At 35.2% G+C, this 24056-nt stretch overlaps 3 protein-coding genes across 3 annotated transcripts; 1 reads left to right on the plus strand and 2 right to left on the minus strand.

The window, feature by feature from the left end:
* Positions 1 to 2610: 2610 nt before the first annotated feature.
* LOC117343825 (transcription intermediary factor 1-beta-like) lies at positions 2611 to 7376 on the minus strand. The gene is made up of 2 exons (XM_033906350.1): positions 6996 to 7376; positions 2611 to 3309 (listed from the first exon to the last, which is right to left on the minus strand). Exons 1-2 carry the CDS (start codon positions 7374 to 7376, stop codon positions 2611 to 2613), a joined length of 1080 nt encoding a protein of 359 aa, XP_033762241.1.
* Positions 7377 to 7462: 86 nt separating this feature from the next.
* LOC117343835 lies at positions 7463 to 13234 on the minus strand. Its single transcript, XM_033906363.1, has 7 exons — positions 12723 to 13234; positions 11343 to 11523; positions 10959 to 11044; positions 9647 to 10437; positions 9082 to 9221; positions 8440 to 8627; positions 7463 to 7734 (listed from the first exon to the last, which is right to left on the minus strand). The coding sequence occupies exons 1-7, from the start codon at positions 13147 to 13149 to the stop codon at positions 7463 to 7465; spliced, it is 2085 nt and encodes a 694-aa protein (XP_033762254.1). The 5' UTR covers positions 13150 to 13234.
* Positions 13235 to 16351: 3117 nt separating this feature from the next.
* LOC117322479 (cyclin-dependent kinase 9-like) lies at positions 16352 to 22711 on the plus strand. Its single transcript, XM_033877415.1, has 4 exons — positions 16352 to 16572; positions 18676 to 18757; positions 19611 to 19701; positions 21715 to 22711. Exons 1-4 carry the CDS (start codon positions 16412 to 16414, stop codon positions 22569 to 22571), a joined length of 1191 nt encoding a protein of 396 aa, XP_033733306.1. The 5' UTR covers positions 16352 to 16411; the 3' UTR covers positions 22572 to 22711.
* Positions 22712 to 24056: the final 1345 nt, after the last annotated feature.

Genomic DNA, 24056 nt, shown 5'->3' on the forward strand with positions numbered 1-24056 from the left:
AAGTAGTTAACACTGAGAAGTTGTTAACACTGAAAAGTGTTGAAACTGAGAAATTGTTAACACTGATAAGTGTTGACCATCACCCAATGGTATATAGGGGAGGTAATTAGCTTAGCTTACTGCAATTCTTCAGGACAAACATTGCTATCATTTCCATTGGGTATGGTATAATTAAAGTGTTTATTATCATTATACAAAATACTGATCAAAGGATAACATATTAGATAAAAACATGCCGTCTATACATTGATGACCCTGGTTGCAGAGTAATAGGTTTATTGACCCTCGGCTGTAACTTTTTCTGGACATATAACCCTGCAACTAGAGCCATTATATCGAATAATAGTAAGAAATGGCGGCGATGCTCAAAAACAAAATAAAGATGGAATCAACATAAAATGACATTTTTTATCACAACAATCCATGATCCAAGTCCCTCGATTGATACGATTCCAAGTCCATGTATTATTATCAGTCTCCTATAGAAATTATTGGAAACAATTTGCGTGTAAATTCTTGTTTAGTTTGTTTTTGTCTGTTTGCTTCTTCGACTGCACGAAAATGTTTGTGTTTCTGTTCGTCTGCAATTTGTACACAACCTTAAAGAAGACAACTGAGACAATTGGGGGTCACGATGGGGTTATGTGCCCAAACGATATATGAAGTTCTGTGTCCCTCACGAGAGGTACATTGTGATAATTGTACATCCTTGTCACGTAATGCGTTTCAACTTATCAAGGAAAATATAACAAACACGAGTTATGATAATTATTCTAAATAAATCGGTAAACCATGAACAAAATTCAAAGAAACATTAACAACATTACATTTAACAAATCTGTCAAAACATAAAACTTCTGCTACATGTTGTATACTTTCTTGTATACTTTCATAACGATAACGTGTTTTGTACAATGTTATGTTGAGAAAACAACTAAAATCATCCTGGTCACCCCACTGAAAAAGACGTAGCCAATTCCATTGTTTTGCTTTCATAATTAATATACATCTTTGCAAGCATTTAGTTATCATCGTAAAGCCCAATACATTTATGTATATCAGGAACACCACAAATAATCATCTTAAATTGGTCCAAAAAACTTAATAATCCCTTCTTCAAAATTAAACAAGATTTTGTTAAATTTAGACCCTACTTTCATTCGAAAATGTTAAATATTGCTTTGTATACACTGAATGCAAGAAGGGTAATTCATAATTTTGACCTGATATGCCTAAAATTTTCAGTCCCGATACGCAACATGATAACATGTGTCCTGTGCGTACACATAGAAAAATAGATTCCATAATGATTGTATGTCAGATATTACCATGGTTTCACCTTTTCATTCAAATTCACCACAAAAGTTTAGATATTCCCCTCGGTTTAATATAGGCACTACATCCTGAACTGGTTCCACTGGATTATTAATGTAGCCAATTTCATGTTTTTAATGTATACCACTCCTTGTATATCAGGTAACCGACAAGGAATAATCTAAATTGGGTTAAACATTTAAACATTACATTCCTTCTTTATATCTATAACGCGTTTAATTATTTCAATCTAGATCCCGTCTTCAACTTAAACTGTTGACTGTCCTTTTTGATACAATTGATGATATTACACACTTTATTGACAGTCCGTGTCATAGTTCATAGTCGCATGACGTGTACAGTACCGTCAACACAACCGATCCATACGTTCCCACACGTGTCCACGCTCGTCGCTGTAGGTTTCGACCACTCCATGTTTCTGGTCAAGAAGACGCGTGGCCTGTGTACCATTCCTAGATAGGACATACACCTGATGGTTTTCAAAGTCTGGTACAAACAATCTGTCGTACTTGTCACATGACATCATACAAACATTCGTATTGGTAAGTTGTTGACCATTGTCCAGTTCACCTGACCATGTCAGTATGGCCTTACCTGACTCGTCCATTATGAATACTTTCGGAGCTATACCTATATACATATAGTTACCATTGTCTCCTGATACAGCTATACCAAATGACAAGCAGACGATACACGTTCCATACACAGGGATGGCCAGCTTCTTTACAATCGTACCCGACTGGTTCAGCACCACTATATCTCGTGTCCCAGTACAAACAAACACCTCGCCTGTCTTGTTGATGCCGATGACACTTGCGTTATGTGGACTGATGCTGGCAAATGCTGTCATTTGTTTGTTGTGTAGTGACATTTTATATATAAGGGTTTGTAATGGATTACTGGTCATAAGTATGTCTGTTGTACCGACCGTGGCGATACTGTACGGGCTGAAGTTAAGGTTTACTGTGTCTACGACCACACCCTCCCTACTGACCAGTAACAGACCCGCGTATCCGTACATTGATAACCAGGCGTGATTGTCGACTGGACAAATACCGACTATTTGACCTCGTTGAGTAACAGTAAACTTAGAGAGGCGTGTAACATGTTGACTGTCGATGTCTATCTTCTCGTAGTGGTTACCGCGATATAGTTCACCAAACATTTTCGTCAACATGGCACGGTCGACACCTCCTGCCACAAATCCAGGTTGTTTCGGTAAAACAGCCGCCACATTGACGTCATACCGGGGCAGAAATGTCCTCATTGACTTTTCTATTTCAATAACGATATAATTGATCTATTTGTTTTCGTTGCTTCCGCCTTTCCATGTAAAAGTGTCAGCTCTTGAACCTTTTCCTCATATTGTTGACAATCTGTTTTATGTGCCACCGATTCTTCCTTCTCCAAGGCCGATAACTCATCAAGCACTGCATCCGCGACTGAATTTACTTCTGCTATTAATTCAGACCTTTGAGCATTTACATGTTTACGAGTTGTGTCAATGTTGTCGATGGATGCTTTGTTAGCACGATGCAGCTTTGAAATCTCGTTTTTGAAAAGTTCTATTTTCCCGGATATTGCCCCCATATGTTCCTTGATCTGTTCCTTTACTGCTGGAAGTGTTTCTTCCAAATGTTTCCAATTGTGATGTTTATGCGTTTTAGATACACATATTGAACATAACATCTCATTGCAGTCGGCGCAGTGGAGATCACAGCGTTTACTGGGGTGTAGTTTACATACCTCTGGTACAGGCTTATCTTCCTGGCGGCTGGCCTTTCCTATCGATACGACGTCATCGTTTCTAGTTTTCTTCCCGCGTGTATGGACTTCCTTACAGCGATCACACAACGCCACTTGACAGTCGTTACAATACCAGTTTACGTTGTCTACACTGTCACACAGAGAACACGTGTAAGTAACGAGGGACCTGGGCACGACGCAGAGATTTAGAACTCGCCATACTCTCGACTGTATCATAAACAGTTAACGTTCCACCATTTTGTCTGTTGTCAATATAGAAGTATTTACTTCCTAGTTTCGGGTATATCACGTGATCAGTTTGACGTTGATGTCCTTGAACCTGCTGATAGTGTTATTAAAAAATAAGTATTCGTCGGCTGAACTAAAGACAGGTAGTAAATTCAATACGATGGATATTGAGATAAGTTAAGTGAAACATTCATTATAGCCGGGAAAGCCTGTCGCCCAATACCCATTGTTTCCTTTTTTCAATTACATTAAATGGAGATTCGAGTAAACTGTGACAATTTCTTCGGGTGTTGAAATCTTTAACTTATTATTTTTTCTTTGAAAATGGTGATCAGGAATCGTGTGCTCAAGCGTGTCCCGAATATCAAGATAGGGGAGGACATATTTTAAATGTCGAGAACAATAACATGTATTCCCATATGGTGTAATACAACCGAGCCATGGATTTAGACAAAGCTGACAGTCAAATTAAAAAGACACGATCGTGAATTGAATACACAAGATGTACTACTTAACTATTTATTACCACTAGTTAACCTGAATGGTTGCTCATTTATATAGTTTCTATTTTATGGGCCATCTTAAGGATGCAGTTAGATAATAATATATATTAGGAATAAGAAAAAACATGGCTTTGGTTGAGACAGTTGGAAATATTAAGTTTAAGTGATGCTTGAAATGTCTATAGCTGTGACACGTATTTTTAATATCAATAAATCGTGAATCTAACCAGGATAAGAGGTCGACTTTAAGTCTTGTGTAGAGTGTGTTAGGTACACCGTATCGTCAGTCAGCACTGTTAGCTTACAACGGTGTGGCCAAACCACATGTAGCTTGAATTAGAAGGAAGTGGACTAGTATTTATATGCTTTTAAGCTTGTTTCCATATCCTGTTTCTGTTTGTTGATACAAAAATGTTGTCATATATACAAATGTACTCTATCAAAAGAAGCGGTGGTTGGGTGGCACAGTAGAAACACACTTGTCTTTCATCTAGGCGGCCGGGGTTCGATTCCTTTATCGGACGTGAAAAGGTATGGGGTCATATAACTTGTTTCGTAATTGTTGTAAAACAAATTAAGTTAACATTACAACGAAACAATGTTTATATTAAATTAACTTTATACTTTATAATATTAATTCCAACGTCGTCACGTGACATAGATATGTGTACCTACCTTGTTATTTACAATTTAGTCTGATACAGCTGTTTCCCTTACTTGCTTCACTATTCCTTTGCTTTAAAAAAGACTATCTACAAACTTAACGTAAGTAAGAGTAAAATAATATTTCGTAAATTAAAATGCATCAGAAAATTGTTTGCTCTAAATTTCCATGAAAGAAAAAGCCCCCCCCCCCCCCAAAAAAAAAAAACAACAACTAAAAAAAACAAAAACAACATGCTTAATTAAACGGTACATCGAAGAATACCATGATAATTTGATAAATACATTGAACGTTACATTTTCTAAATAATAATTATGTACGAACATGGAAAATCAGATTATCTTAATGATGATATTTCATTATATATACGACATCAAAGGTTTCATTTCACTCGATCACAATACGCATGTGGGATCTGGTATTCAGAAACGGGCATCTGATGGCACCGTTAATAAAATACATTGTTTGGATATTTTGTTAATGATTCTTTGTCTGTTCCACCATTATGAACGCAAATAGATGAGATATATGTAGTATCACACTTTATACTTGTAAATTTAACATTGTCGGTTCGGGTCCTCTAATCGGTGTATTATTTTTTTTTTGATTTCATTTTTTTGACAGTGATATGTTTGCCGGGAGTTTTACAGCAAAATATAAAATGGCTATAATAGCATGGATAAGTTGCTTATTTTTTATGATATCAGTTTCTTTTAATAAAAATATTTCAAACTTAAGCGAAACCAAAAGCTAAGGTTAGTTAAGTATATAGTTATCCGTTATTCCGTAGAGGTACGTGTTACATTAATATGTTAGTATGTGATTTTTAAAATGATTTAAGGATTAAGGTAGCTGGCTCATCAATTTTGAAATAACTAACTTTTTTTCGTTTATACTTTTTAATGTCCGTATGGATGGCTAGTGTCCATAAATGATGAAAAAAACATATGTCATTGAGCTTATTTTTTCGCTAGCGCCAGTTAAAAAGCGTCTCCTTGACAACCACCCTGGCAAAAAATTGCACAGATATTAAGCATATTGGGATAACCAGTCGGTCATTAAAGACGAAGAAAAATTAATGGAATGATACTTTAATTTTTTCTGGTTGATACATTTTTGTATCCATATGTATGTCTAATGTAAGTTAATGAACAAAAAACAATATATTAAAGATGTAATGTTTATTCTAGTCTCGATCAAATACTGTTTCCATGACAACAGCTGTTCTAAATATGAGTATGAATATAGAGAAAAACAAGATATCAAATTAAACATGATAGGAAATAATGAAGGAATAACTAACTTTTCTCCATTCAGGTTTTTTTTGCACCTTAATGGATACCTTGTATCAATAAATGAACAAAAAAACATAGGTCATTGAGCTTATTTTTTCGCCAGGCTTAGTTTAAAAAGTGTCTCCTTGACAACAGGCCCTAAAATACCAGAATAGATGTACAGCGAAATGAGATACATACTCCCTAACTAAACATACTAAAAAGTAATGAAATTATAACTAACTTTTTTTCATAGGTGTTTTTTTGTGCACCTATCAATGTCTTTTGTCAAAATATTAACAAAAACACATAGGTCATTGAGCTTATTTTGGTTCTAGACTTAGTTCAAAAAGTATCTCCTTGACATGATTTTCCAAAATATTTGTACAAGTATACATGTACATGTAATTAGCCTTACCATATGTCGATTTAAAAGCGATATAGAAAAGGATATATAGCTTGTTTCTAAAAGATTCGTAGTGGCGATTCAAATCTTCATGAAAATACAAATGGAAGGTATGTCAGTTGTAAAACAAAACAAAACAAAAATATTATATTTACTTCAGAAGCCATAGCAACATTATGCCTTAGCAACATATTTGTAAAGTATTTGTACAGGAACCAATTTTCTATGCTTAGTAACAGTGACCTTGACATATGACCTTTAAACAAGAAAAGCAATCCCAAACAAGCACTTTTGTAAGGAAGCACTGTAGGAAGTTTGAGTTTAATTCCACTTTTCAAACTTCCAAAAGATTTTTTTCAAGATCAAAATATGAAGTTCAATACATGGCAAATGGTAAATATTCAGCAGAATTTTGCCATTATATCACTGATAGCCATCTAATGTAGGCATTACTAAAATAAGAATGGTGTGGATTGTACACTTTGTATTTAGCAAGCTTATCCAAATACTTTGTGTATTTGTAGAAAAATTGCAACGTGTATATATTGACACATTATTCTGCCATACTATTATTTCCACTTTTAGACTTCTAAGGTTTCCAAAAACTTACACAAAGCTAAAAACTTGTTGATTGGCATACCAAAGAATGACAGACATATTTTTAACAGTATATATCTAGAGCTATAAATCAAAACATTTTGAATTGATCTTTGATCATACATTGTCAGTTTTGCTTATACTTCATTTACACACATTTGCAGCTCTGAAAAATATCGCCCAACAGTGTCAGCAATTTTTGAAGATCTGGTCACTCTTACCCCTTTCATACCACACTTCTCTCCAAAAACATTTCTTATACCATCCACTCCATTCCTTGTGTATGCTAATTTCAAACAACTATAGTTTAGTCCACTGCCTGCAGCTTTCCTAGCCATAGCTCCGCTTAAAATCTTTCTCCCTACCAAACCTTTCAAAGAAGGTAGGTTCACTCGTACTCTCTTTGCATATCCATGACTCTCTTTTGCTGAATCAACCGAAAATGTGGCATTTGCATAACTCTCATCAGATATTTCTAATTTACTCTCACGCACCAGCTTTTGTAAAGAAATAACATCTTGTACAGCATCATGAGCTTTGTAGTTAGATTTGGTTATTAGTTTGAACAGATTTGGTTGTGAATATGAAGAAAGGCCAGGCATCCGAATCTTGAACAGTAATTTAGTATCAAGAAATCCTGACACACATTCTAGAAATTCGTCTGTTTTACCAACAGCCTCCAATGCATTCAAAAGCAGTGGACAATCAAAATTTTTAATATTGTGTCCAACAAGGAACACGGGTGGTGTTGTTTCTTCAAATATGTGATGAAATGTTGTATGGCTACTGAAATTGAAACAGAATCAACAGGGTGGCCTTTATAAAAAAGTGCCCTGTTTATGCATGTGAGCCCAGTAACTGTAGATGCTGTAGGCGATATTTGGATACGTGGTATCACATAGGTGTCAAAACTTTCCTCTCCAAATACTGCTGCAATTTGAGTGAGGTGAGAAGTCCTAGCTGCAAAACATAAGAGTGTTATTCATTTAAATGCATGTTAATAAAGACTTATACCAGAGATAGTGTATAAAAATATATAGGATGAGTTTTATCACACAACAAGAGATCCCAGAGGGATCTTGGCGCCCACCATTGAATGATCTTTATAGGTTCCATGTCAGATTGATCTTTTCTCTATTTTCCCTTCCTCTTACTAATCTGTGCAAATTGAGAAACATCTCTCAAGTACTTTTCAAACAATGGGAAGCCAATATATGAAATTTGATCCCTGAAGTACTTTCTAAGAAATAGTGATAACAAACTTCAATTATCAAAATCCAAGATGGCTGCCTGTCGGCCATGTTGTTTTCCGACTGGTCTCACAATGCAATATGCATAACAAGGCACCAAGGGGAACCTACATATGAAATTTGAGAAAGATCCCTTTAGTACTTTCTGAGGATTAGCGATAACAAGAATTGTTCACGGACGGACGGACGGACCACGGACCATGGACGCAGGGTGATTTGAATAGCCCACTATCTGATGATGGTTGGCTAAAAAGTCAAAATGATAACCTCATACTGGTAATTATGGCAGAAACTGTCTATATCACTGTGTAATCAATAGGGTTGGAAATCAAATGCATAGTTATGTAAATTCATATTTTTTTAGCAATATAAATATACTTGAGATGTGCATGGATCTATGTAGGGATTAACTAACCTAGCCCTGTACTCTCAAGGTCAAAGTAAACTGCTGAACATTTCTTTGGTAGAGGTGAAGTCTCCATTGTAGGTGATGGTTGAGGCTCAGGAATTTCTTTAATGGAATCAGCTGATATGTCCAGGGTATCTATGGCGGGATGGTATGACGTGCCTTCTCTGATTTCATTTGCTGTGTTTGCCTGCATTCTATTGGGTAAATAATACCAGAAATTATAGTAAATGCTTTCACAACAAAAAACACTTTTGATAGTCTGTTTGTTAACTTACTTAGATATATACAAATACATCTACATGTATATTGTAGTGGATAAAGACACAAGCTGCTAAGCTAGAAAACCTGGTATGAGACTTTTTTTCAGATTTTGCCATTTCTAGTTCTACATGTACATTATAATTATGTATACAAATCCATTATACCTCATTGCCTATGTTCTTTACATGTTCACCAAGTTCAATTCAAAATATTTGAGAAAATTATGCTCTGGAAACCAAAATATCCCAATAACATTTGAAGAGTGTATAAAACATTGTCGGTATCATTGACAAATGTTGATATAATTCTGTTTTTAGTAGAATCTTGACGTTTAATAATTTCAATTTCAACCATACAATAGTAAAATAATGCAAAATTACATCAAACCTTTTTGCTTTTAATGCAAGTCTTTTTTTCTTTGCTTTTGTTGTTGTTGCAATTGCTCTCCTGCGCCGATTTTGTAAATCTTTGAGAATTCCCAGCTTCAAGGTGTGTGTACCAGGAGATAATCCAATTTTTCTGTGAACCTGAAATTATAAAATTGGAAAAGTCTTGAAGCATATTGCCTGTCAGAATAAAAGGATGATTATGCACTGGTGTTTTTCACTGGTACATTGTAATGCTGAAACCAGCATCAACACAAAAACAATTACTAGTTCAAAACAAGAGGCCCAGAGGGCCTGTATCGATCACCTGGTTTCAAGAGATATGAAACAAGAATGATGCTTAGTATATTTGTCACTGGTATTGCTATGTCAATATATCATAAGCATTTTACATAGGTACATGAACATTGCTTTTGACCAAATTTGGTCAAATTCCGATCATTGGTTATGAAGAAGAAGTCAATTGTTGACGGACGGAAGGACGGCGGACTGACGGACGACAAACGCCACGGTATGGCATAATAGATATTAAGTTGAATGTATCATTATTCTAATTTTAAACTCACCATTGATAGGTAAGTGTGTCCAGAATTCTTTTGCAGAACTCCCCCAGCTACCCTGTAGTTCAAACTAGCTGAACCACTATAGTGTTGTGATTTTGGAGCCTTTGAACCAACAATTCTGTTAAAACTTTCATTAGCCTGGGTGCTTCCAAGTGATGAAAGTTTCTCAGCATGATGAAAATAGGAGTTAAATACTTCGGTCAAAGTTTGCTGGAGTTGGGGGTCAGTGATAGGTTTGCCATGAGGAAGAGATCTGTAAACCTCCTTTGGATTTGATATGAATCGACACCAGGATTTATCACATAGGCTGTGGTCACCAAATGGATGTCTGGACAGTGAATCAAGACCTTTCTTCATTCCTTCAGTATTTCCACTGTTTTGTGCAATTACATAGTTAAAACATTTAATTATATATCTGATGATGGTAGTTGTCAGTTTCTTGTTTGTTGCTTGAAGTTTGTACAAGGTTTTGCTGAAATTCTTTTTAACATGATTTTTGTCAGAAATTTTCTTTATGTTGACATTTACATTTTGTCGCAGCCTAGCAATTGTTGTGGAGTCATCATCAGCTATTATAGTCTGTGTTTTGAAGCCTCTGTTTATGCAATCTGATACCATGTCTACGATCATATCCTGCTCCATTGCCTTTGCTGAACCATTCCAGTTTTTTCTACAGTCGTGGTCAGAAGGTGACTGGTCCTTGCTATCCGCACTTGTGCACACCCTGCAGGATCGCGACCTCACTCTGTAGTTAGTGACTTTGCCAGTGTTTTTGCCAATCATAGAACAATGCCCTACAATTGTACAAATTTTTTTTTATAATAAATAAATGACATAATGTAGATGCTTCACACACACCTAGAACAGAAATTGTTCTCAGACAAGCATTTAATTGATAACTGAATTATAAATTTAAAAAATTGCCAGAATGTAGGTAACAATGACCAAAAAGATGTTTCAGTGACAAGGAGCCTCTACTGTATAGTAAAAAACATTCAGGTCAAAAAATAAACTTTACTTAGACTCTTACATGATACATGCATGTTGTAGTGAAGGATAGTGATATATTCCACCCGAGGTATCGTAAAGTGTTGTAACACCTGAACCTTGTTCAAAATTAATTTTATCCTTCACTAAATAAGATCATGTTTAAGTTCATGCGCAAACTACATGTTTGCCACTTAGGAGTTTATTGCTGAATCAGATTTTGGTGTTTATTTTATAAAATGTTCTCGTCTTGGGTGGAATAGACCTACCTGTATCTGACAAGGTACATATATGAAAGAGTATCATGATATTATTGAAATACACATACCAGACAAACTGTTATATGCTTTCCCACTGCCTCTCTTTTGCCAACCTGCATCTACAGAAACTTCAATATTGTCTTCTCCTGTCATCCTGATAAAAAAATTGTTGTGTAAGTAACACTCATTCTAAACATATACTGTTATCTGTTTAACTTAATGTTGTATCCTATGATTCAAAATAAAAACTCATAATGACTCAATACTCTCTTTTTGTTATAGTTGAATTTCATGTTAATATTGTAGATTTTTTATTTTGATCAGGAATATTGTTTAATTTCTACTAAGAGCTAAATTGTCCTATGTTGATATTTTCACTCATACATGTGTTAACCATGCATGTTCAATAATCTAAAACAAATCTAAAACACAAATTCATGTATAAATCTTACTCTGTTGTTAATTTTTTTTCCTCATCCATCCATTGCTCTGTTGATTCTTTTGCAAGTGCCTCCATTGCCTCCCCAGTTTCTCGTTGTCTTCTATCAAGCATTGCATGGCTAACTGCTGGTATATTAAGTGATGTTAGCAAACTGTTCACTTGTGTAGTTCCAATGCCTGCATGTAGCATACCTATAAATTGAAGAATAGATTTGGGAATTGCTTAAATTGTGTTGAATTATAATTGTATGATAAATGTTAAGAACTTGAAATGACAGCTAATACATGCATCAGCTAATACATGCATCATGTATTGTTGATATAAAATTGCAATACAGAGGTATTCACTATTTTTTTTTAACAAAAATTCAGTTTTCAATTATAATATATATAAGAAAGTATCACAAGTATGTACTCTTTTACATATTGTATATTAGATACTACAATAGTTAAAAAAATTGTGCAACAGCTCCACAGCACACCGTACATTATAAACTTTTATATACATGTATTTACTGAATATGACACTAAGTTAAACTTTAAGTGAACAATATGTATTGATATATGTACATGTAGCTCAGAGGTTTATCTATATAAAGAGTGTCCTACTGCAAATTGACATGTACACTGTAAGCATCATATAGTTAAAAAATGAACACTAAGAATATTTTAATGTGATTTAAAATTTTGTTCATATTTTAGCTTATTATATGTACATGTAAAAGTTCAAGGAATAGTAGAGAGCAGCCAGTCTGGCCCAAACATGTGACCCTCAATTTACTGCCCATGACTGAGCTAAAGAAAACTCCTCTAAAGTCAAACTAGAAAGTGACCATACCATTATGTACAGTATATCTACAATTACAATCTGCTACATATAAAATATAGTGAATGTTTTTGGTTCCAAAATTGAGGATTAATATAATATCACCAGGTATATATATCCTGGTCTATAGAGACAAACTTAAAAATATATTCAACTTGCATTATATATATATGGTTCAATAATTCTAAGCTTATACTGCTAGACTAAATTAAGAGAGATTTTTTTTTCAAATAATGAAATTTAATAATTAAAAAAAATCCAATATTCAATTACCTAATGTGTTAAATGTTTGTTCGCATGAACATTAGGTCTATGTTTTGATATGCCAGTTTTGCAAGAATCAGACATGTAGAATAGGCACTTGGCAGCAAAATTATTTGAAAATCAATATATGTTCAGGTGAAATTAAAATAAAAAATGAAAAATTTCTTGAGCTAATATGTAGATAAGGGATTAGTCTTAATTAAGCCTCATGTACATATGTAATACATGTATATGGATGGCAATCTGCAGGCTAACCCCTACTGCAGGTTGCTGTTATGAAAAAATATACACACACACTTACCTGTGGCTAATTTTGTGTTCATGTCAAACACTTGATGGTCGTGTCTTTTCCCTGTTGGAATACTATTCATAGCTCTACACAAAGTGTTGTCGCAGGGAATCTTAAGTAAAGCTCCGAGGCCATAGTTTAATATGTGCGTCGTATGTGATAGAGTTAGGGGTATTCCACACGTTTTACAACCAGACAAACCATCAGCAAGTACCCCTAATTCCACAACACGTCTCCCGTCTCTCCACCTATCATCATCACCGACATCCTTTACCTCTCCAACACACGACGTCGACAGGTCCGGTGAAATTACGCCACCACAGTAACTATGGTCTTCTTTGACTCTCTCCGCGTTCCATCGTCTTCTTTGTCCCGTCAAAATCTTATCTCTTCTACTTTTAAAACTTGACGAACGATAATGTCCTAACTTGCGTCCCATACCTACATGCTATCTTAATGATTCCAAACTGCAGACCGTTGCTAGCATCTGTCAGCGCAGCTGTCAGCAAGCGAACGTAAACAAACCGGAAGTGCATCCGATTGTCGTGAAATATTATTATTTAACTCAAATTACGTGATTAAACCAATGTTGCTCAAAAACCGAAAATTTCAACAACAACTATGTAATTTTGAAGACTTAGGTGCATACAAACCTTTATTATTTTATTTTTAACCGAGAAGATATGCCGACAACGGTTTTTTTTACGATGCGCAGGCGCATTCAAAAACGGCCGAGCGAGCTACCTTAACATCAATTATTTTTTCTGTTATACAGTCATAACAGAAAAAACTGGAGTGTACTCTAAATAAACCGCGAAGCGGTTTATGAAGAGAGTGCACTCCAGTTTTTTTTATGTTATGACTGTATAACAGAAAAAATAATTTATGTTAATTCTTATAATTTAATTTCGTCTTATACACACCAAGATATTTCACTTTCTTTGGCGAACTCTTTTCTGTGATAAATTATTACGCAACGTCATCAGCCAATCAAAAATGACGTTACATTTCGCAACGTCAAAAATTTTGTTATGGAGGTATAACAAAATTATTTCAGCCAATGAAAATGCGTGTTTCATACAAAATTAAATTATACGGAATATAACTTAATCATTCGCAAAAAAAAAAAATGCAAATATGCAATTCGATCATGGAACGAACGACAAAGTAAAGTATATGTCAAATGGTAATTTCAAAACCATGGCATGCAGCTGGTTTGTCCTTCTAGGATTATCACCTGTCCATAACGGAAACCTTTCTAATACATGTACCTCTCATTAAGATAGCTTTGACAGTTTAAAAGTTATCGCTTAGACAAAAAAAAAAGTAAACTTCAAGTTTATTTGGCCTCTGACCTTCAGGTCAAGGTTGGAATAATCTAACGATAGAGCACATCATTATGTAATAAATGTATACAGTTCTTTCGTGATATATTTTATTGTTTAAAATCTTTCACCCTTGTAAATAAAACATTCGAAAGTTTGCATTCATTTTAACCTTGACCTCTAACTGAAGGTCACGGTGACCTAAAGGCAGTGCAATGCATATTGGCTTCAGGTGATGCAAGTATGCGCACTGCAAGTTTGGCTATCAATGGTTTAGATTTTATGGCCCGAGCAAGAAATTATTAGATGAACAAGAAGAGACAACACAGTAAAAATGATTCAAAATAAGTACTTGTATAATTAATTCATACGAATGTTCTGGACATTGTGTAACATTTGAAATAAAATGTGTCACTAGACTCACTACACCTAAGTTATATGATGTGAAGAGCTGTTCAATGGTGTTTATTATTATTTAGTTAATATCAGTTACATCGTATGGTGCATTAGTTAAGGTAAACATAACGAAGAAAACATATTAACAAGTGTTTGTTTGTTTGTTTGTTTGTTTGTTTGTTTGTATGTCTGTGTTTTATGGTCTACCGACAGCAAGTGCTTGTAAGTATGACTGATATTAGGAAGAACTATATAAAGAAATGTTTTTGGCATAAGCCATCAGTTCTCAAAGTTATCGAATTATTAAACTCAAGAAGTCAGAAAGAATTGATTTTGTTGGGAAGATTTATTTCAGAAGCCTATAAACGTAGAATTGTGTAACTACATTATTACTGCAATGTATTTTTCAAAGTGCTGCTCTCTGTCCGATATTTTTATGAGTTTATGTTAAATCTGCCCGTTCGTCCGCCTGTTCCATTATTTTGATACCTGTACAGGTGTAAGGATTAACCGTTCAATTTCGATATACCTTGTACGTATAACTACATATTAATTCAAAGTATTATCTAATGATTATATGTATGAAATTTCATATCATTACTCTAGGTGGAAAATGTGTACCGCTTTAGTATTATGTACCATGTACACTAAAGAGTGTGAGATTTTGTGTGAATGTATCATGTATATATATGTATATATATATTTGTTAAAAACTGATGGGCCGAAAGGCATAAGGTAATAAAATAATTGAATTGAAGTATACTTACAAGACTAATGTTTGTTGGGACATGGTAAGACACATTTACAGTGAAAGTTATCTGTCGGTTAAATGATCGTTTACTTATGTTTTTTTTTTAAATGAACTATTTAAAGTATAATCTAAAGGGGTCCAAAATTATTTTCCCGAGGTAATTAGCAAGTTTAATATGCTATTTTTAGTCATGTTTTCACTTATTATATGGATTTAGAGACACTGTAATATCTTTGTACATAAGCTATCATATTGTATCCTATTATACACGCAGCATATTTGATTAATCATAAAATGAATGAATAAATAACTAAACAAATAAATAAATACTAAATGAATGAATGAATGAATAATAAAATGAATGAATGAATGAATGAATGAATGAATGAATGAATGAATGAATGAATGAATGAAATGAATGAATGAATAAATAAGTAAATAAATAAATAAATAAATAAGTATTTAAAAAAAGTGTACGTTTCATGGTTTATATCTTGGCTAATGAATGCTAATATAGATACTGAAATGTCCACATAAACACAATTGTATGATAATGATAAAAAAAAAAAAAAAAAAAATGACAAAGAATTCAAACTAGGTTTATCTCATCCAAATATCTTATATGAAGTATTAGGACAGCAAGTTAGGTTTGTCTTCCTATGATATTGTACATGATTATGTGTATCAATCAAACACACTGCCTCTACAGAGTAAAGAAGATCAGTAAAATTACATTGCATGGTGACCACCAATATGTCATAGCGGCTTCACAATGGATTTCTTCTTTTGAAGAAAGATGTGATGTGTTTGTTAGACTATCATTTCATCAAGAGATCCCACAGGGATGTTACTTAGTCCTATGAGAGACCGATCATATTTTCTCCACTTGATCCCCTTTTTCCATCTTACAATACCTAATAACAGAGACCTATATACTATATAGTATATAGGTCTCTGCTAATAATAACGGTAAATATCACATCATTGACAAAAATATATAAAGTTATATATAGGGCTACCTCATTTTTTTTAAAATATTTGAACAAGAATAAAAGATAAATTTTAAAAACTCATCTGTAATGTGCATGATCTGATTCACACGTAAGTCCGGATTGTATGTATACCGGATTTTTTCAGCACTTGGCTCTAATATTCCTCGACCCACACAATATTTGATGACGTAATAGACACTTCCTGTTTATTAGGACGATTTGCAGCTGAAGATCAAAATGCAGCGTGGTGGGGGTGAAAGTGCTTCAGGATACTCTGGAGGCGCCCACCCAACAAGTGGAGGTCATTCGTCATATCGCTACGAAGACTTAGAATTCCCCTACTGTGAAGATTCTGGCAAATATGAAAAACTCGCCAAAATTGGCCAGGGAACGTTTGGGTAATACACAAAGAATCGCTTATCTAGGGACTCCAGTTAAAAATTTAAAAAATTACAAAAAAATATGAAAACTGCTTATATAGATAAAGAAAGTCATCCAAAGTCAACAATAAATATTTTCTTGGATTGTTTGACTGTAGATTAATTACAATTTGCAATTTAATCAATGTGTTATTAACTGGGTCACGATCAACAAGGGGGATAACTCAAATATAACAAGAAGCTTTCATAGAGTATTCGTAACGGAAGGGAAATAACTCCTACAGTATAGTCTGTTTCTCTGGTGTTGAACAAATAAATTCAAAACTGTTTTTTATCGTTACTTAAGTGTTAAAAGTAAGGTCAATACAGTACATGAGGCAGCATAATATGATCAAATATGTTCGTATATCATGAGTTGTTTGTTATAAATACTTCACGCCAATTTACAACAAAAACGTTTATGTAAATACATTTTTCTGGAAAAGGCTATACCACAAAGGGAGGTAACAGTTAGTGTGATTTTATTAAAATATTAATCGCCTTTCTCCGCTGCCATTTAGAAGCTTGAAAAATTCACTTAAGATACCTTGATATATGAGCTTTCATTTAGCATATAGACTTTTATCGACCACAAATATTTTCTTGTTAAAAAAAAACAAAAACTCAAACGAACATACCTCTCTCAGGTACGGGATATTGGCGATCAATACGTTTTACGGATGAAAGAACAAGTATTTCACTTAACCTGAGAAACGAGAAAATACCTTATAAGTCATAGATAACTGGTGACCTCCTTCCTTACTGTGACACTAAGCATCAAGGCTTATTTCAGATATACTTCAAATAACATGTGCTCGGACCAACTGTCATGGCGAATTTAGACATTACAGTTACCTCCCTTTTCACGCCATCTAGCGATAACTGAAGTCCCTAGCTTATCTGGTAGACTAGTAAGGATTTACCATTTGTACTGAACGCTACGTTTGTACGTGTAATAGGAAAGGGCGATGAAAAATACCCTGTCCGCACTAGGGCTCGAACTAGCCCGAGTTTCCTTTGGGCCCGACATGTCGGATGGCCAGAGTGCACTAGTAGTAGCCATTACGACATATAGAAAACATCGAATTCTCCGACACTGTTTGGTGTCACTAAGATTTTGTACAAATGCAATAAATACACTTTCCTTACAAATATTAATCAATGAGATATTTACCCCAAAACACCCAATTAGTCCCATATCTGTGTTTTATTCCATCCGTATATACCCTCACTTAATTAAGCTGGTCAAATTTTACACTTGATTTGACGCCCAAATGATATTGCTAACTATATAGGTCACGGGCATCCTTATCACACTATCGGGGCGCGATGGAGTAAAAAGGAAGAAATACAATATTTATTTATATACAGCTTACCGCTTATAATTTGTAAATAATGTATTCTTGTATCAAGTATAACAGGTTTTGGAAAATAATAAGCTTAGTTTTCTTGATTTAACTCTGTAAGAAGAAAAACAAGACAAATGATATTTGGTCTTTTCGGTCCATTGTGTTCCGATTTGGGTGGTTATTTGTACTGTCACTTACATAATGGCGCAGCAACAATATGAAATATTACCAGCGTAGAGCGAGAGTCTATACAGATGGAATAAAACACTGATATTGGACTAAATGGGTGTCTTCAGGATAAATAAATATCTCATTGATCCATATATTTATTGTAGGTGTTATATCATGCCCTATTTAATTGTATTTGCACCAATGTCTTAGCGACACCAAACAGTGATGGAGAATTCCACGTTTTAATATATGTAGTAGTGCGCTCTGGCCCTACACCAGACTTGGTGTCAGGGCCAGAGGAAATAGGGCTAGACTATAGAACTAGCCCGAGTTTCCTCTGGCCCTGACAACATATTAAGATGATGTTTATTTTCAATGTAGCCAATGTACATGTAACCAGTACGTACCATACTGTAGTACATTTACCTGGGTATATGTAAGTCTCTTTACAGAATGAGTGCATCAGTTATCGGAAACATTTTAGAATTCAGATTTTTTTTTTTAAATCTTTCATCAATTATGATATTGCCACTGTACGTTTTATTGTTATTTTATCTTACAGGGAAGTATTTAAGGCAAGAGACAGGAAAACCAAACGACTGGTAGCTATGAAAAAAGTACTGATGGAAAATGAAAAAGAAGGGGTGAGAGCAATACATGTTACATATAATGTTGTTGTCTTAACCGTGTTTTCCAAATATGTCAGGTTCTATCTGGATCTTGCTCATACCTCAATACATTCAGTAGTCCCCCGGTATGCTATACCCCCGTTTGTAATGCCACCCCGCATACGGCCATATTTGTACAAGGAACATATTTCTCTGCTATATAAAACCTCATTAATACTGCAATACCCCACATACCAGACGGCCCTCACACTGATACCCCGTAACGTTGTACTGCCAACCTGTTACATCACCAAAATTGACACTGGACAAAGGTGGCGGTATAATGGGGGACTACTGTAATAGTGATATCAGAGTCTGGATGAAATGTCATGATCGGGACATTTTATCCTGTATTGTAGAAATAGGGAATTGAATCCATAATATGCATGTTTTCAACAAACTTTTAACTTTGTAAAATATATATCTTTATGGTTATACAAGTGTTATGTTTGTTAGTTTAATTGTTGGGTTGATTTGATTGGCCCGTGAACAGCCAGGGCTATTTTGAGACGACATATCCTTGTAGTAGTTGGTGACTACCTCACTTAACAACATAAATGATGCCCCTCATATGTCGTCCAGAGCAATTAGGGCATAGTGTTTTGACCAAGGACACAATGCATATGTTAACCACAACAATACAAACTGATATGTTTCTCAGCTTCCTGAGAAACACAAATTGCAACAGGTTTTGAACATCAAACCAAACATTTCGAATCTTCACCTAAAGTTTTATAAAAAAACTGATCGAGCTATCAAAGATCCTTGGTGTGTTATGTGTCAGTCATTAGATGTCATTTGATATAATACTTCCCGTTTTATATTGCAGTTCCCGATCACAGCTTTGAGGGAGATAAAGATTCTCCAGTTATTACGACATGAAAATGTTGTGGATCTAATAGAGATCTGTCGTACAAAAGGTCAGAATCATTTCTTTATTAAATATAAAACATTCTTAATTTTCATTTCTTTATGTAAATTTCTATCTTCAAATCTCAGGGAATAAATAAAAAAGCATTTCATTGTTGTTGAAGTCCAACTTAAAACTAAATGTTTAATTCAGTTTCAATTTAAAGGTGGTTTTGAATGTTAATTATTTTTTAGGCCCGTGATTGCTTATTCACAACACTTACACCAATTGGTGTTGGCATTTTCTCTTAGGAGAGATGTTGGAGCATACATCTGATAAGGTTTGAACTGTTGGGTAGTTAATAAGTGATGTCCTTTTCAGATTATAATTATGGAGTACTTTTGTATAGTTTTGATTTGTATGGAATTCCTGTCGTCTCATGTCTGTATAATCTCACACTAGACCTCCGTCATCTGACCAGTCGTCTCATGTCTGTATAATCTCACACTAGACCTCCGTCATCTGACCAGTCGTCTCATGTCTGTATAATCTCACACTAGACCCCATCATCTAACCAGTCGTCTCATGTCTGTATATAAATACAATCTCACACTAGACCTCCGTCATCTGACCAGTTGTCTCATGTCTGTGTGTCGGCTGTATAATCTCACACTAGACCTCGGTCATCTGACCAGTCCTCTCATGTCTGTATATAAATACAATCTCACACTAGATCTCCATCATCTGACCTGTCGTCTCATGTCTTTAATCTCACACTAGACCTCTGTCATCTGACCAGTCGTCTCATGTCTGTATAATCTCACACTAGACCTCCGTCATCTGACCAGTTGTTTCATGTCTGTATAATCTCACACTAGACCTCCGTCATCTGACCAGTCGTCTCATGTCTTTAATCTCACACTAGACCTTCGTCATCTGACCAGTCGTCTCATGTCTGTATATAAATACAATCTCACACTAGGCCTCCGTCATCTAACCAGTCGTCTCATGTCTGTATATAAATACAATCTCACACTAGGCCTCCGTCATCTGACCAGTCGTCTCATGTCTGTATAATCTCACACTAGGCCTCCGTCATCTGACCAGTCGTCTCATGTCTGTATAATCTCACACTAGACCTTCGTCATCTGACCAGTCGTCTCATGTCTGTATATAAATACAATCTCACACTAGGCCTCCGTCATCTGACCAGTCGTCTCATGTCTGTATATAAATACAATCTCACACTAGACCTCCGTCATCTGACCAGTTGTCTCATGTCTGTATAATCTCACACTAGGCCTCCGTCATCTGACCAGTCGTCTCATGTCTGTATAATCTCACACTAGGCCTCCGTCATCTGACCAGTCGTCTCATGTGTGTATAATCTCACACTAGACCTTCGTCATCTGACCAGTCGTCTCATGTCCGTATATAAATACAATCTCACACTAGACCTCCGTCATCTGACCAGTTGTCTCATGTCTGTAAAATCTCACACTAGGCCTCCGTCATCTGACCAGTCGTCTCATGTCTGTATAATCTCACACTAGGCCTCCGTCATCTGACCAGTTGTCTCAATATGTTTCCTTTACAACAAAACACCACATAGAACCTTATTTTTTTTACCCTACTGAACTTCATATTAATCATTTTATATTTGGTAACCATAAAAATTATGAGTTATTGGAAACTCTAGGGAATAAAAGATTTAATATGTGAAAGACTACTTTGATTTAGTGAGTGACCCCTACTGGCTATATATACATATTCATTGTATGTTCTGTGTCAGCATTATTCCACAATATTAGTATGAAAGTCCCATACACAATTCATTATCACCTATAATAGAGACGATATTACATGTATTAAGTAACAAATTCATGTTTTTGAAATCTTAAGAAAATTGTATCTGGTTTAAACATTTTACTGTGTCCAAGTGTTATTATCTCTTTAAGATTTGAATTTTAAAAGTACATCTTTATTTGTGTAATATACATATCTAATACATATTTTCTCCCAAATTAAATGATTTTTTGCAATTGTTCATAATTTCTTTAATACTGACTTTTCTCTGTTGCAGCATCTCAATACAATAGGTTTAAAAGCACATTCTTCCTGATCTTTGAGTTTTGTGAACATGACCTTGCTGGACTTTTGAGCAATGCTAACGTGAAATTTAACCTTGGTGAGATCAAGAAAGTTATGCAACAACTGTTGAATGGCCTGTACTTTATACACAGCAACAAAATTCTGCATCGTGATATGAAGGCAGCCAACATCCTGATCACAAAACACGGTGTTCTAAAGCTAGCGGACTTCGGACTGGCACGAGCCTTTAGTGTTCAAAAAGCAGGACAGCCTAACAAATACACAAATCGTGTGGTAACATTGTGGTACCGCCCTCCAGAGTTACTCCTGGGGGAGAGAAACTATGGGCCTCCCATTGATATGTGGGGCGGAGGGTGTATTATGGCAGAAATGTGGACACGGGCGCCAATCATGCAGGGCAAGACAGAACAGAACCAACTTCAGCTCATCAGTCAGCTTTGTGGGTCAATCACCAAAGAAGTATGGCCCACAGTCGATAAACTTGATCTCTTCGCACAGCTGGATCTTCCTCAAGGTCAAAAGCGTAAAGTGAAAGAGAGGCTAAAGGCGTACGTTAAGGATCAGTATGCTCTTGACCTCCTCGATAAACTCTTAACTCTTGACCCGTCCAAACGATTGGACAGTGACAGTGCATTGAACCACGATTTCTTCTGGACAGATCCAATGCCAAGTGACTTGTCTGAAATGTTATCACAGCACAAAACGTCCATGTTTGAGTTCCTGGCGCCACCTAGACGGCCAGGTCAGAGGCCAATGCCACACGCACAGAATCAGAACATCCAGCGACCAACACACAACCCAGATCTTCATGTAGAGCGAGTTTATTAATGTGAAATATGATTTATGTAACAATATATATGTTATCATTCTGTAATTGTGTTTACTTTGCTTGCACATATTGTTGTGTCATTCAAAGATAAGCAACAATATTGAAAAAAGGTCATCTTAACATTGAAATTCATCTAAAACAGGTTAAAAACAAGACATAATCGAGGACTATTCCATTAAGATACCTGTTACTATAATATATGTCAGCTGTTAACCAGATTTCTTCTCTCAGTCTAGATCTTTCTTCCTCAAATCTAGAGTTCTCTTATGGGTAGATATCGAAGTAGGCCAGGTCATAATTCAATATCAAATTGAAATTATTTTGATTTTTAAAGTAAGTTCTGCACAAAAAGATGAATGGTATTTTCTGGTTGTAGATAGAGATTGTTATTGATATGTTGGTGTGCCACAAAGTTTTATCAGTGTCTGTTCTGACACGCGGACAAATTGAAGGACATGATAATCAACATATAGGACTATTATGTTATTAAACAGAATCTCAAGATATTGAGTGGAAAAATAGATTTACATATATTACGTATTAGGAACTGAAATGATGCAAAACATCATCAAATATTATTTTTGCATTTTGATTCAGTTATTTAGGCAAAAGTTATTGGCCTTTTGAATCAGTATTTGATATCTTGTCAGGAGATCTTCATTTTTCAAATGATTTCTTCGAAAATTCCAAGCAGGCTTAATATCTTTATATTAATTGTGTTTTTCTGAGAGGCATTTTGATTCAACTATTTTTGCAAAAGTTATTGCCCTTTGTTTATTTTCAGTACTTGATTCTTGTCCGGAGGTCTCCTACAGCTTTTATACCCCCGCAACAAAGTTAGGGGGGTATACTGGAATCAGGTTGTCTGTCCGTCCGCCGTCTGTAGACACATTTTGTCCGGACAACTATTCCTAAACCAATGGGCCGATTCCAATGAAACTTCACACACATATTAATGATCATGTGTAGATGTGCATACCACTTTTTTTTCTCAAAATTTTGGTTGCTATGGCAACTGGTCACTATAAACAGGTTTTCTGCTAAGAACCATAATTTTAAGTTTGTTCGGACAACTCCTGCTAAAACAAAGGGCCGATTTCAATGAGACTTCACACAAACATAGAGGACCATGTGAAGATGTGCATCTCACTTTCTTTTCCTCAAAATTTTGGTTGCTATGGCAACTGGTCATTATAAACAGGTTTTCCGATAAGAACCATAATTTTAAGTTTGTCTGGACAACTCCTCCTAAACCGAAGGGCCGATTTCAATGAAACTTCACAAATATAGGGGACCATATGTAGATGTGCATGCCACTTTCTTTTTCTCAAAATTATGGTTGCTATGGCAACTGGTCACTATAAACAAGTTTTCTGATAAGAACCATAACTTAAAGTTTGTCTGGACAACTCCTCCTAAACCGAAGGGCCAATTTCAATGAGACTTCACACAAACATAGAGGACCATGTGAAGATGTGCATCTC

The sequence above is a fragment of the Pecten maximus genome, chromosome 2, assembly GCF_902652985.1.
Source record: "Pecten maximus chromosome 2, xPecMax1.1, whole genome shotgun sequence".
NCBI classification, from domain to species: Eukaryota; Metazoa; Mollusca; class Bivalvia; order Pectinida; family Pectinidae; genus Pecten; species Pecten maximus.

Coding starts and splice junctions, on each gene's coding strand:
- LOC117343825 (XM_033906350.1), bottom strand. CDS start 7,376: ATGCCTGGCCTTTCTTCATATTCACAACCAAATCTGTTCAAACTAATA. Junction 3,310..6,995: donor AGAAGTGTGGTATGAAAGGG/GTAAGAGTGACC, acceptor TTTATGATACAG/TCGAGAGTATGGCGAGTTCT.
- LOC117343835 (XM_033906363.1), bottom strand. CDS start 13,149: ATGGGACGCAAGTTAGGACATTATCGTTCGTCAAGTTTTAAAAGTAGA. Junction 8,628..9,081: donor CTTGCATTAAAAGCAAAAAG/GTTTGATGTAAT, acceptor TTTACCCAATAG/AATGCAGGCAAACACAGCAA. Junction 7,735..8,439: donor CCTTGAGAGTACAGGGCTAG/GTTAGTTAATCC, acceptor TATGTTTTGCAG/CTAGGACTTCTCACCTCACT.
- LOC117322479 (XM_033877415.1), top strand. CDS start 16,412: ATGCAGCGTGGTGGGGGTGAAAGTGCTTCAGGATACTCTGGAGGCGCC. Junction 18,758..19,610: donor TGGAAAATGAAAAAGAAGGG/GTGAGAGCAATA, acceptor TTTATATTGCAG/TTCCCGATCACAGCTTTGAG. Junction 19,702..21,714: donor AGAGATCTGTCGTACAAAAG/GTCAGAATCATT, acceptor TCTCTGTTGCAG/CATCTCAATACAATAGGTTT.